Source organism: Mustelus asterias, chromosome 5, assembly GCF_964213995.1.
Source record: "Mustelus asterias chromosome 5, sMusAst1.hap1.1, whole genome shotgun sequence".
Lineage (NCBI taxonomy): Eukaryota > Metazoa > Chordata > Chondrichthyes > Carcharhiniformes > Triakidae > Mustelus > Mustelus asterias.
In genome coordinates, this window is record NC_135805.1 from 29697621 (window position 1) to 29709736 (window position 12116).

At 44.1% G+C, this 12116-nt stretch overlaps 1 protein-coding gene across 8 annotated transcripts in view; it reads left to right on the plus strand.

Annotated features, from left to right (window-relative positions):
- The window catches only part of cdk19 (cyclin dependent kinase 19), a 329688-nt gene that overhangs the window by 118716 nt on the left and 198856 nt on the right, over window positions 1-12116 (plus strand). For all 8 annotated transcript variants that reach the window (XR_013497746.1, XR_013497744.1, XR_013497747.1 and 5 more), the window contains one exon: window positions 7198-7341. Coding sequence is in view for 4 of the 8 variants with exons in the window: in XM_078212346.1 (XP_078068472.1) it covers window positions 7198-7341 (144 nt within the window). In the remaining 4 variants the exon portion in view is untranslated. The remainder of the gene's footprint in view (window positions 1-7197; window positions 7342-12116) is intronic.

Here is a 12116-nt window from a genome sequence, read left to right on the forward strand (position 1 = left end):
CCAATCTGTAATTGGAAAGATTGGCGCATGCGCACTAGCCCCCCCATCGCAGGCCATCCTGTCCCGCACCCCCAGGCTAGCCCCAGTCTCCCCTCCCCAGTCCCAACCCTCCCTCCTCCCCCCTGATGGGCAGTCCCAACGCCCTCCCCCCCAGTGACCAGTCCCGATGCCCCTCACTCCGATGCCCCCCCCCACCGATCCCACTTACAGAGTGGCAGTGGATTTACCCTCCACCAGTGATCATCCCCCAATAAGCTCTGCCCCCCAGTATAAAAGTATAATTTGAGTTTGAGAAAAGATATATTGGAAAGTGGTTGTAATGGAAGCATCCTGTTACCATTATACATAAGCTGCATGCTGTAAAATAGTTCATTAACATGTAAATATTATACAAAACAACTGTGCTCTACTTATTAGGCATATCAACCCATCATATTTGTGAAGAAACCACTAAGTGCCCTAAAAAGCCGGTGACTTTCTGAGAGACAGCTTTTTATGAGTATGCTGTTTATTCGTGTGCTACCATTCACATAAACTCACAGTGAATGGATACATATGATTTTACACAGCCTCTGGCCCTGGCCCCTTGGCACTGGCTGGAGCCAGGTGGCCAGTGCCAAGCTGCCCAGTGGGGCACACCCCATTGCCCCTGACCTCCCGATTTCCGACGTAGAGCTGATTGTGCTAAAATCTTCAATGGTAATCTATAATCATTTAGATTAGGAACACAATTTGCTGAAGTAGCAGAATTTAGGATTGAAATGAGCTGTCACAGTGGGTGGAAGTTAATGTTGGTGATGGGGTGGAGGTCTTATCTGCTGGCTGGAGAACTAGTGGGTGCCCCAAGTTCCTCAGTTGGTGAAAGCCTGCTAGAAATAAGTGCTCATCAGGCATTTAACAAGCCAACGTTGGGCCTTCTTTCAGATTTTATTTCATTCAACTTCTTGAATGTTGTTGGAGCCAGTGAGGGGAGGACAGCCCAGAGAGTGAGGGTGAAGTCACAAGTGAGTTTTTCTGCATGGGGCTCAAATGAGGATCTCAGTGAGGTGGCAAACAAGAGAAAGCTGCTGAGAACGATCATAGAGATACTTTATGTGTTGGCAGTCCTGTCACAGAGCATTGTCACCATTAAAATGCATGGAGGAAGTTAGAGTGTGTCTCACAAGAAAGAGTGTAAATAGGCAAGTGTTGCATCTCCTGTAACTTGTATGGGAAAGTGTAAGAACAAGGAGAAATGGTTATACTGGTGGAAGAAATGAATCAAAGTGTTAAGAAAGGAGTGGTCCCTTCACAGAAGAAAGTAAGGTACGTTTGGTGGGATTGTGTCGGAGGTAGCGGAAGATGTGTTGTCAAACAGAGGCTGGATAGTGGATGGCAGAAGACATCATCCTGATTGGAGAACGGGAAGTGGAGTATGCACAGTAAATGCAACAGACCAGTTGGTATGTTTTCATCTGGTATAGAGTACAAGAGAGCTCACTTTACTTTTCATGGTGGCCACAACTTTTATTTCCAGAAGTAAAGGTTGTTATTGACCCATGATTTTATACTTGAAATTTTTTGTGGTGTACAATGAAAAAGGGAAGTTTCCTGTAAAACCTCAAGGTGTTGAATGTTTAGCTACTAGAATGTATTATATCATCTGGGTGCAGTAAATATTAAATAAACATTCTGTTAACAGAGTGATTGAGGTTTGTGTCAGCATAAACAGACAATCCAGCAAAAACAGGAAAGAAAAATTGAAAATCTAAGTCACACAAGGTGATTCAATATTTTGTTTGTGGTGCAACATAGTCAAAAGATATCTATGATGAATTAATTTTAAGCCTCTACAGTGTTTTCAGATAAATTGACTGTAGTTGATCTCCTGTAGAAATTGCATGCTATTTTGAAATTAAAGGTCATTGAAGAATCAGCATGCTAATCCATTCAGTCTGTATGACCTATTTGGATGGAGTTGGTCCTCAATGTTAAGGCCACTGATTTTCACTTTTCATGTAGAAATGAATGAAAAGAAATTCAGAAAGCAATCTCCAGTCACTGTAAGCCAGAAACCTGACAATATATGAACATCAGCCCCTTTGTAGCTTTGTTTTCACAGAAAATAGATGGAACGTTCCACCAGAATCCCATTTAGTTGAAATGGAAATTCAATACGCACAATTTAAAAACCTGCAAATTCCGACAATCTCAAATAAAATAAGAACATGCTGGAAATATACAGCTATCAAGGCAGAGAAGTAAATTTGAAGTCATTTTCTCCAGACTTTGTTTTGAATAATTCTTGTTACCTCAGGAGGAATGGCTTAACAATTTTCATTGATTTACATCATTACAGCAAAACATCCTAAAGTGGACCAAAGAAATGTAATCAGACATAAATGGACTAATTTAAAGACGAGATAAAAAGTATAAAAGTTTGGTAAAAAATGTTGGTTTTACAGGAGGTGATAGAGGTTTCATGGGTTAGGGAAAGAATTTAAAGTACCTACACAGCTGAAGTCACAGTTGGTCAAAGATATTTCATGATATACAAGAGACCAGAGTTGAAAGTTGAAGAACAAAGAATAGTACAGTGCAGGAACAGGCCCTTCAGCCCACCAAGTCTGTGCCGATACAGATGCCTCTCTAATCTAATATTTTCTTGTCTCTACGTGATCCATAATCCCTCTATTCCGGGCCATATTCAGATGCCTCGTGAACGTTGTTATAGAATCTGCTTCCACCAGCTCCTCCGGCAGTGCTTTCCAGGCATTCACCACCCTCTGTATGAAAACCTTGCCCCTTACATCTCTTTTAAAACTTTCCCCCCTCACTTTCAACATATACCTCTGAGCAATTGACCCTTCGACCCTGGGAAAAAGGCTCTGACTATCCACTCTATCCAAGCCCGTCATAATCTTGTAAACCTCTGTCAGATCCCTCCTCATCCTCCGATGCTCCAATGAAAACAATCCAAGTTTGTTCATCCTTTCTTCATAGTCCATATCCTTCAAACCAGGCAACATCCTGGTAAATCTCTTCTGCACCCTTTCCAATGCATCAACACCCTTCCGGTAGTGTGGCGTCCAGATTTGTACACAATACTCCAAATGCGGCCTAACCAAAGTCTTATGCAGCTGCAACATGATTTTCCAATTCCTATACTCAACACCCCAACATATGAAGGCCAGCATGCCATATGCCACCTTGTCCACCTGCATTGCCACCTTCAGGGAACTGTGGATCTGCACACCTAGATTCCTCTGTATGCTAATATTTCTAAGGGCTCTACCATTTACTGTATATTTTCCTTCAGCAATAGACCTTCCAAATCGCATTACCTCACATTTGTCTGGGTTAAATTCCATCTGCCATCTTTCGGCCCAGGTCTCCAGCCGATTTATATCCTGCTGTATCTTCTGACAATCCTCCTCACTATCTGCTACTCCCCCAATTTTTGTATCATTTGCAAATTTACTAATCAGACCACCTACATTTTCCTCCAAATCATTTATATATATTACAAACAACAGAGGTCCCAGCACTGATCCTTGTGGAAAACCACTTGTCACAGACCTCCAGTGCTACTCTCTGCTTTCTATGCCAAAGCCAGTTTTGTATCCATCTTACCAGCTCACCTTGAATCCCATATGACTTCACCTTCTGTATCAGTCTGCCATGAGGAATCTTATCGAAGGCTTTACTAAAGTCCATGTATACAACATCCACTGCCCTGTTGTGGTCAATATTTCTTGTCACTTCCTCAAAGAACTCAATCAAGTTTGTGAGACACGACCTTCCCTTCACAAAACCATGCTGCCTATTAATAATGAGCCTATTCTCTTCCAGATGTGAGTACATCCTGTCCTTAAGAATCTTCTCCAACAATTTCCCCACCACAAATGTAAGGCTCACAAGCCTGTAATTTCCCGGATTGTCTCTTCCGCCCTTCTTAAACAGAGGAACAATGTTAGCTACTCTCCAATCCTTGGGAACCTCACCCATGGCTAACCAAGATATAGAGATTTTGGCCAAGGCCTCAGCAATTTCTTCCCTCACTTCTCTCAGTATTCTGGGATAGACCCTCTCTGGCCCTGGGGACTTGTACACCTTAATGTTTTTCAAACCCTCCAACAGCTCCTCCCTTTTCATCTCAACATGTCCTAGAATGTCAACATCCTCCTTTCTACACTCACCATCCACCACATCCTTCTCCTTTGTGAATACTGATGCAAAGTACTCGTTAAGGACCTCACCCACCTCATCTGGTCTCCATACACAAATTCCCCCCACTGTCCTTGAGTGGACCTACCCTTTCCTTAGCTACCCTCTTCCTTCTTATCTACACATAAAAAGCCTTGGGATTCTCCTTACTCCTGCCTGCCAAGGACATTTCATGGCCCCTTTTTGCCCTTCTAAGTCCCTGTTTAAGCTCTTTCCTACTATCTTTGTATTCCTCAAAAGCCTTATCAGTTTTCAATTTCCTGAAATTGATGCCTTCTCCTTCTTTTTCACTAAGCTTACAATCTCTCTTGTCATCCAAGGTCCCTGAATCTTGCCATCTTTATCCTTCATTTTTACAGTGACCGGGATATATTAATAATTTGGACGAGGGAACTAAATGTAAGATCTCCAGATCTCCAGATGATACAAAGTTGGGTGGGAGGGTGAGCTGTGAGGAGGATATAGAGATACTTCAGTGTGATTTGGACAGGCTGTGTGGGTGAACATATACATGCTGATGCAGTATAATTTGGATAAATGTGAGGTTATCCATTTCGGTAGAAAATATAGGAAGGCAGGTTATTTGAATGGGACATCACTGCACATCAGACATGGCTCACCAGGAGTCTCTCCCACTCTTACTGCCTACCATTGGCACGTTCCTGCCCAATGATTTTTTTCTCTCCTGCCAGATGATCAAATAACCAATTAAACTAAATCAAATAAACTGAGGGATAAATTAAACGGCAAGCCCCTTAAAAGGGGCCTGAAATAAGAAATAAATCACCCTGCCCGATAATGTTTATTGCAATCAAATTCTACAATCTGCGGTGATAGAATTCAAACCAATATCCACAAATATTTGCTGGGTTACTGTTGTAGTGACAATTTCACTAAGCCATCACCTCCTCCACTGCCAGATGATTAACCCACTAGTCTATTAACATTCCTTAACTTTGATAGATGAGCCAATTATGCCACTAACTCAGCCCTGATGTCTGAGTGCCACTGATTTCTGATCAGCAGTTAACCCTTTGCGTTGAACTCCCCATTCTATGATTGCCAAGGTTACCCATCACCATTCGCTGAGAGAGATGACATACAACCTCCCTCACAAGGAGCAATGGCTACGAGGCTCAGCAGGGCGCCCTGCTCCATCCGGTGGAAATGCAATGGTGTCCTTACTGGTCCCCAACGCCAACCATGGGGCAGACCTGCATTTTAAATCAGAGCTCAGTACACAGGAGGGTTTCCAATGTTGTGGCCATTCAGTCAGGCAAAATGAGCAGAGGATGATGCAGGGCCTTGACCACTTTGGGAGACTAAGGAAATGGATCTCGATAAGATGCCTAGCACCGAGACCATCAAAAGGGATCTTACTCCATTGACTGTTCTGCCAGATTTCCCAACTTCTGGGAAAACTACCCTGGAAAAAATTTAAACAAACATCAATTAAAATGGATGCATGCAATTTTCTTAAAATAATTTAGTGACGAAACCACCTCCTGAGAGTGGATTGTTTGCTTGCATATACTCTTATCGCCCCTCACTCCCCACCTGCTTCTCCCACCCCCAAACCAACCACCATTCAAACTGGAAATGGGTATGTTGGTGTCTAGCTTCCCCTCTGCACCTGCCCTGAGCTGGGGTTTAAAATTGTCCCCAGATAATCATATAGTTCTTGAGCTCACATCTAAATATTTCCTATTCAGTACATACTATTTTCTCCACTCCATTAAGTCTCCTTGTACTTGATTAATATATTTTCCTCATATGAGGGAGGGATCAATGATGGCAATGGTGTAATTTCTACCGTCAGTAACCAGTGACTAAATCATCCACTCTCGGGCCAGAAAAAACCTGGCCAGATGCAAATAAACTTTGTACTCCCAAGATCTGTGCCATTTGACTTCCTGAACCCAGGACAGAGCTCACCCTCTCCCACACCCAGACAGAGCTCATCCTCTGCACACCCCAGACAGAGCTCGCGCTCTCCCACACCCAGACCGAGCTCATTCTCTGCACACCCCAGACAGAGCTCGCTCTCTCCCACACCCAGACCGAGCTCATTCTCTGCACACCCCAGACAGAGCTCGCTCTCTCCCACACCCAGACCGAGCTCATTCTCTGCACACCCCAGACAGAGCTCGCTCTCTCCCACACCCAGACAGAGCTCACCCTCTTCCACACCCAGGCTGAGCTCACTCGCTCAACGCACAGATAGAGCTCATTCTCTCCCACACCCAGACAGAACTCACCCTCTCCCACACCCAGACAGAGCTCACCGTCACCTACACCCAGGCAGAGCTCTATCTCTCTCCCACACCCATGCCGAGCTCTATCTCTCTCCCACATCCAGACAGAGCTCAGCCTCTCCACACCCAGACAACAGGGTGAACACTGTTGGTGTGACAGAGGGATGCAAAGAAAGTCGATGGGTGAGCAGTGGGTAAGGAAGAGGCGTCAACATTGTGAAGAGTGAAGGGAAGAGGCATGAACAATTTTGGGGGTGAGAGAGGAGGTGAACATTGTTGGGTGTGAGGGCTTAGCACTGTCAGTGGGGTGAGACTGCATTTAAAATGTGGTTGGTCAATGAACTGAAGACAGACATTAAAAGTTGTGGGCAAAGTGGTGCCACTGGAATTATGCCCGACAATTTGCCTCCTGACTGTATCAGCCTCTGCATCCCTGTTGGAACTGGCATCGGAAGGTGCAAATGCTCCAGGGTTAAATGACATATGGGCAGATGAAATCGCATTCACCATCGGACGCAGCCTCTCTAGCACTGTCCCAAAGATCTGGGCCATTTGTTTTCTTTTCATATATTACAAGGTATGTTCATTGTTTCCTGTAGACTTCCTTTTGGTCACAATTAATTGAAAGCCTACACACTAGAACTTCAAGAATAATGATAACAAACCATGTCATGGATCACAATTAATTTAACATTGTAATTTTCTGTCTCATTTTATTTCTCGTCTTTTACTTCAGACATTTGGGCAATTGGATGCATTTTCGCAGAACTTCTAACATCAGAACCAATCTTTCATTGTCGCCAGGAAGATATCAAAACAAGCAACCCTTTTCACCATGACCAGTTGGATCGTATTTTCAGTGTTATGGGATTTCCTGCTGGTGAGATTATTTACTTGATGCATACTATCATTTCTAGCAGGAAATATGTTTGGTGCAGTTTATAATAAAACTGGTCTTTTTGTTCTGCTAAAGTGAAGCCTGAACTGACCTGATAAGCAGAGGTACTGAAAAGAGGATACTCAGTTGATGTAATACATTGCTGTATCAATGTACTGTTCTATAGAGTAATCGGAGACTGATGTATATGTCAAAGGTTTCTACATTCGTAAGTCTGGTACAATCATTTGATTTTAGATTAATTTTTCCACGTGATGTTTTATATAGGTTACATTCATCTAAATTCACTTACATAGAACAGTACAGTACAGAACAGGCCCTTCGGCCCACGATGTTGTGCCGAGCTTTATCTGAAACCAAGATCAAGCTATCCCACTCCCTATCATCCTGGTGTGCTCCATGTGCCTATCCAATAACCGCTTAAATGTTCCTAAAGTGTCTGACTCCACTATCACTGCAGGCAGTCCATTCCACACCCCAACCACTCTCTGCGTAAAGAACCTACCTCTGATATCCTTCCTATATCTTCCACCATGAACCCTATAGTTATGCCCCCCTGTAATAGCTCCATCCACCCGAGGAAATAGTCTTTGAACATTTTATAAACCTCTATTAAGTCTCCCCTCAGCCTCCTCCGCTCCAGAGAGAACAGCCCTAGCTCCCTCAACCTTTCCTCATAAGACCTACCCTCCAAACCAGGCAGCATCCTGGTAAATCTCCTCTGCACTCTTTCCAGCGCTTCCACATCCTTCTTATAGTGAGGTGACCAGAACTGCACACAATATTCCAAATGTGGTCTCACCAAGGTCCTGTACAGTTGCAGCATAACCCCACGGCTCTTAAACTCCAAACCCCTGTTAATGAAAGCTAACACACTATAGGCCTTCTTCACAGCTCTATCCACTTGAGTGGCAACCTTCAGAGATCTGTGGATATGGACCCCAAGATCTCTCTGTTCCTCCACAGTCTTCAGAACCCTACCTTTGACCCTGTAATCCACATTTAAATTAGTCCTACCAAAAAGAATCACCTCACATTTATCAGGGTTAAACTCCATTTGCCATTTTTCAGCCCAGCTTTGCATCCTATCTATGTCTCTTTGCAGCCTACAACAGCCCTCCACCTCATCCATTACTCCACCAATCTTGGTGTCATCAGCAAATTTACTGATCCACCCTTCAGCCTTACAAATCCAATCTGCTCATAAACCATAAAACAAATCTAGTATCAATAGGACCTTTTTGAAAATGGTTCAATTAAAACATTCCTTTGAAGCATTGTAACAGTTTGATTACAATAATGGTATTTTAAAAATAACTTTTTTGCATGCGCTGTGAAAGAAAGTTTCATTCCCATTTGAGTCAACAGTGTCCCCATTGTCAGATCTTTTATCAGCAGATGTAAATAAACATTAGTTTCAAAATCTAAGGGTATGAATGTGCCTTATACGCAGCACAGGGCTCTCCTCTTTGTCTATAAATGCTATTTTAAAACTGTAGTTATTTTAGTTACAATTCTGGGCGACTGGCCTCTCCCTATGAGCACCCAGTTGTGTTGACACTGTTAAATGTAACTCACATGACCTGGCGACAGAATCACAGAGCCCAGTAAAGTGGGTCAATGAGTCTGTGCTCAGGATAAGAGAGGTACATTCAACAGCTCCAAGCTGGCTCATGGTCTGCTTGAATCTGAACTAAGATGGTCACCAGTACAAGAATGCCTTTGTATTCCCCAACCATGATTTTTTTAAATTGTAAATGTGGTTTCTTTACCAAGAATAATAAGAAACATTTACAGTCACAATGACTGGCAAATGACAGCTGGCTTCAATTTCCTGTCACAGTATAGGTACAATCATATTTCCTGCTGTTTTTGTGTTTTTCTTTCTTGGCTGATTTCCTATTTGGTTAGGCTAATTAACAAAGTAGATTCCTGTGGGATTGGAAGGCAGATTCCAGGGTGGATAAGTGCAAAGGGATGTTATTAATGGTAGTGGTTCTGCATGGAGGCCAATTGCTAGCTGATTACTGTAGGTGTTTGCATTCAATCATTGCCCTTCACTTTAATAATGATCTGGATGAGGGCATTCAAGAAACAGCCAATAAGTTCACAGATGATGCATAAAGTGGGAAATTGGGTTCATTGGCACCCATTTTTTGAATGGTACTCATGTCCTTACGGCTCCAAAATGGTGTTGGCAGTGTACATGCACACTTGTGGGGTATGTCATGCAGGACATCACATTGGTGAATGTGTCGGCAAACAGTGAGCATCTGCTTGGAAGTAAGCAGAGAGGTTGATCATGATATGCCACTCTCGCACTCCAAATCACCCTCAAGACATACACAAAGCAGGTAGTCTTCTTAAGGGGATATGTAATGGTGAACCAGGGACCAGGCTGTGGAGCTACCCCTACACATTGTCAAAGGCTTTATTTGGACACTCATGGCTACTGAAACTTAAATTGAACTGGGGGCTGTAAATAAATTGATCAACTATAAAACTAGTCTACAAGACATCCTAAATGAGTACCACAGTGTTCTCGAAGACACCCTTGGAGAAACTAAAGGAGTCCAGGTTAAACTCAAATTGAAACCAGATAGTCAACGCAAAAGTCTGAAGGAAAACATTGTTCTGTACGCTATCCGCCCAAAAGTAGAAGCCGAATTGCTGAGGCTGGTGGACACTGGCATACTCAAACCAGTGATGACAAGTAATAGGGGAACTCCAATATTATTCGTCTTAAGACACGATGGATCAATCCAAATCTGTGGTGACTTGGGTTAATTCAGTTCTATGTGCAGATGAATACCCAATGCCCTTGATTAAAGATCTGTTCAGTGACCTGGCAAGTGGGCAAAAATTCAAAGGTGGGTCTGTCGCAGATCTACCAGCAGGTGGGAATGGCTGCAGAATCCCCATACCTTCTGACTATAATGACTCATCGCGCTTTGTTTCGCTATAAAAGGCTCCCCTTTGGAATCATGTCAGCCCCAGCATTAATTCAGAGGTCTAGGGACCAAATCCTAAGTGGACTCAATGGGTACAATGCTATGTCAATAATATCTTGGTCACCGGCTCCACAGAGGCAGCAGCTGTGGTGCGCTCCAGAAAATGCTCCAGAAGCCTTACCACGAACATTTCTCACTGAGATAAGTGTATCTGCGCTGTTAAATTTTGCAGGTGAAGGCAGTTTCAAGGATTCTGTGTTGTCCCCGGAGCTTTGGTCCAGGGTGCTCTGAGGAGTTGGACTAGGGGATGCAACATCAGATGGCCTGGGCTCATCGGATGGTGAGCCTAGCAGAGAGAGGACATGTGTTAGCTTTTGGGATCCTCAATGGTGTGGAGAATGTTACATTCACATGCGATATGGATGATTGTGCTTTGGACTCTCACTTTCTCGGGAAATCCTGACCTTGCAATTGGCTACTGACTACTCCTGGCCCAATCCTGCGATTTCCAGGGCCCTTCGAAGGGAGGTAAGAACACTTAGTGAGCGTAGGCCCCTACGGGTTCCCCCTCCCTCCTGGTTATGTGCAGTCTTATTCTTTGAGGAGAGAAAATGGAGACCTTGAGATGGTGGCCAGGTGGGTTTAGGAGCTTAACGTTAGTGCTGTGTGTGAGATCTGGGCAAGCCTGTGAGGGATCTTGATGGGTGTCGGGAGATATGACTAATGAGGACCATTGAGTGGGGGAATAGATTCTGAGGGAGATGCTGGTTGGAGGCTGAAAGTGCTTATTATAACATGCTGCTGCAGGAGAACACGTTTGTACTCTTGCAGCTTTGAGGAGGGCATTAATTTTCTTCCTGCTTTGAATGGATGTCCTCCGGGTCAAACTCCTGCTACTGACAGGCTCAGCCACCACTTCCCAGGTTTCTGCTCCCATGTTAGCATGTAGTCTCCTGCCTATCCTGGGGAGCAGGATGGCCCTCCTCTCTTCGATGACGTCCAACATCCAATCAATGTCTGCATCCAGAAAGCACAGGGCTGGTCTCCTCCTAACCATCTTCCCCGGTGATGTTACATTTCTGGACTGCAGGGAGGACCTTTAATGGCCACCTGTAGCTCATTTGGGTGAATCACGACTCCAGCGATCAGTCATGGCTGGAGTTGGAGGATGTGTGTGTTTCACATGGTGGCCGGACTAGCCTGTGTGAATAGGCAGGGTGGTGAGTGAAAACTGCTGCCAGCGGAAGCACAAACCACTCCCACTTTCCCACTGATGGGAGCACTTAGTCTCAAAACAGGAGAATCGGGCTTCTAAATTTAGCCCTCTGCCCCCCCCCCCCACCTATACAAACACCCAAAGTAATCAGTCCCACCCCCACACACAGTAATTTTCCTTCTCCTCCACTTCAGATTGAGTTGCCAGTGCTTGCAAAGTAAAGTTACTAGCCCAGGGTATGGAGCCTACAACAGACAGGCAGGTGCAGAAACACAGCAAGGTTTGAAACCAACACTCTCCTTTCCAATTTAGCCGCATGACCGTTTTGTCCTGACACTCCAGAATGTAATCAGTCACTGAGTTACACTTACTGCCAATTTGCTGCAACACCAGGAGTGGTGAGTCTGAGTGTTGTGGGACCAACTGAAAGATATGCCGGACAACTGGTGTTTCCAGATTTTGGAGTTCTAGACTGGAGAGGTTACAATGCAGTAGTATCAAAAAGTAAGCTGCTACCTGGTATGCAGTTGTACCACATTATTCAAAGTGCCCAATTTTTGTAGCATGATTCTCAGACTGTTGTGAATGTT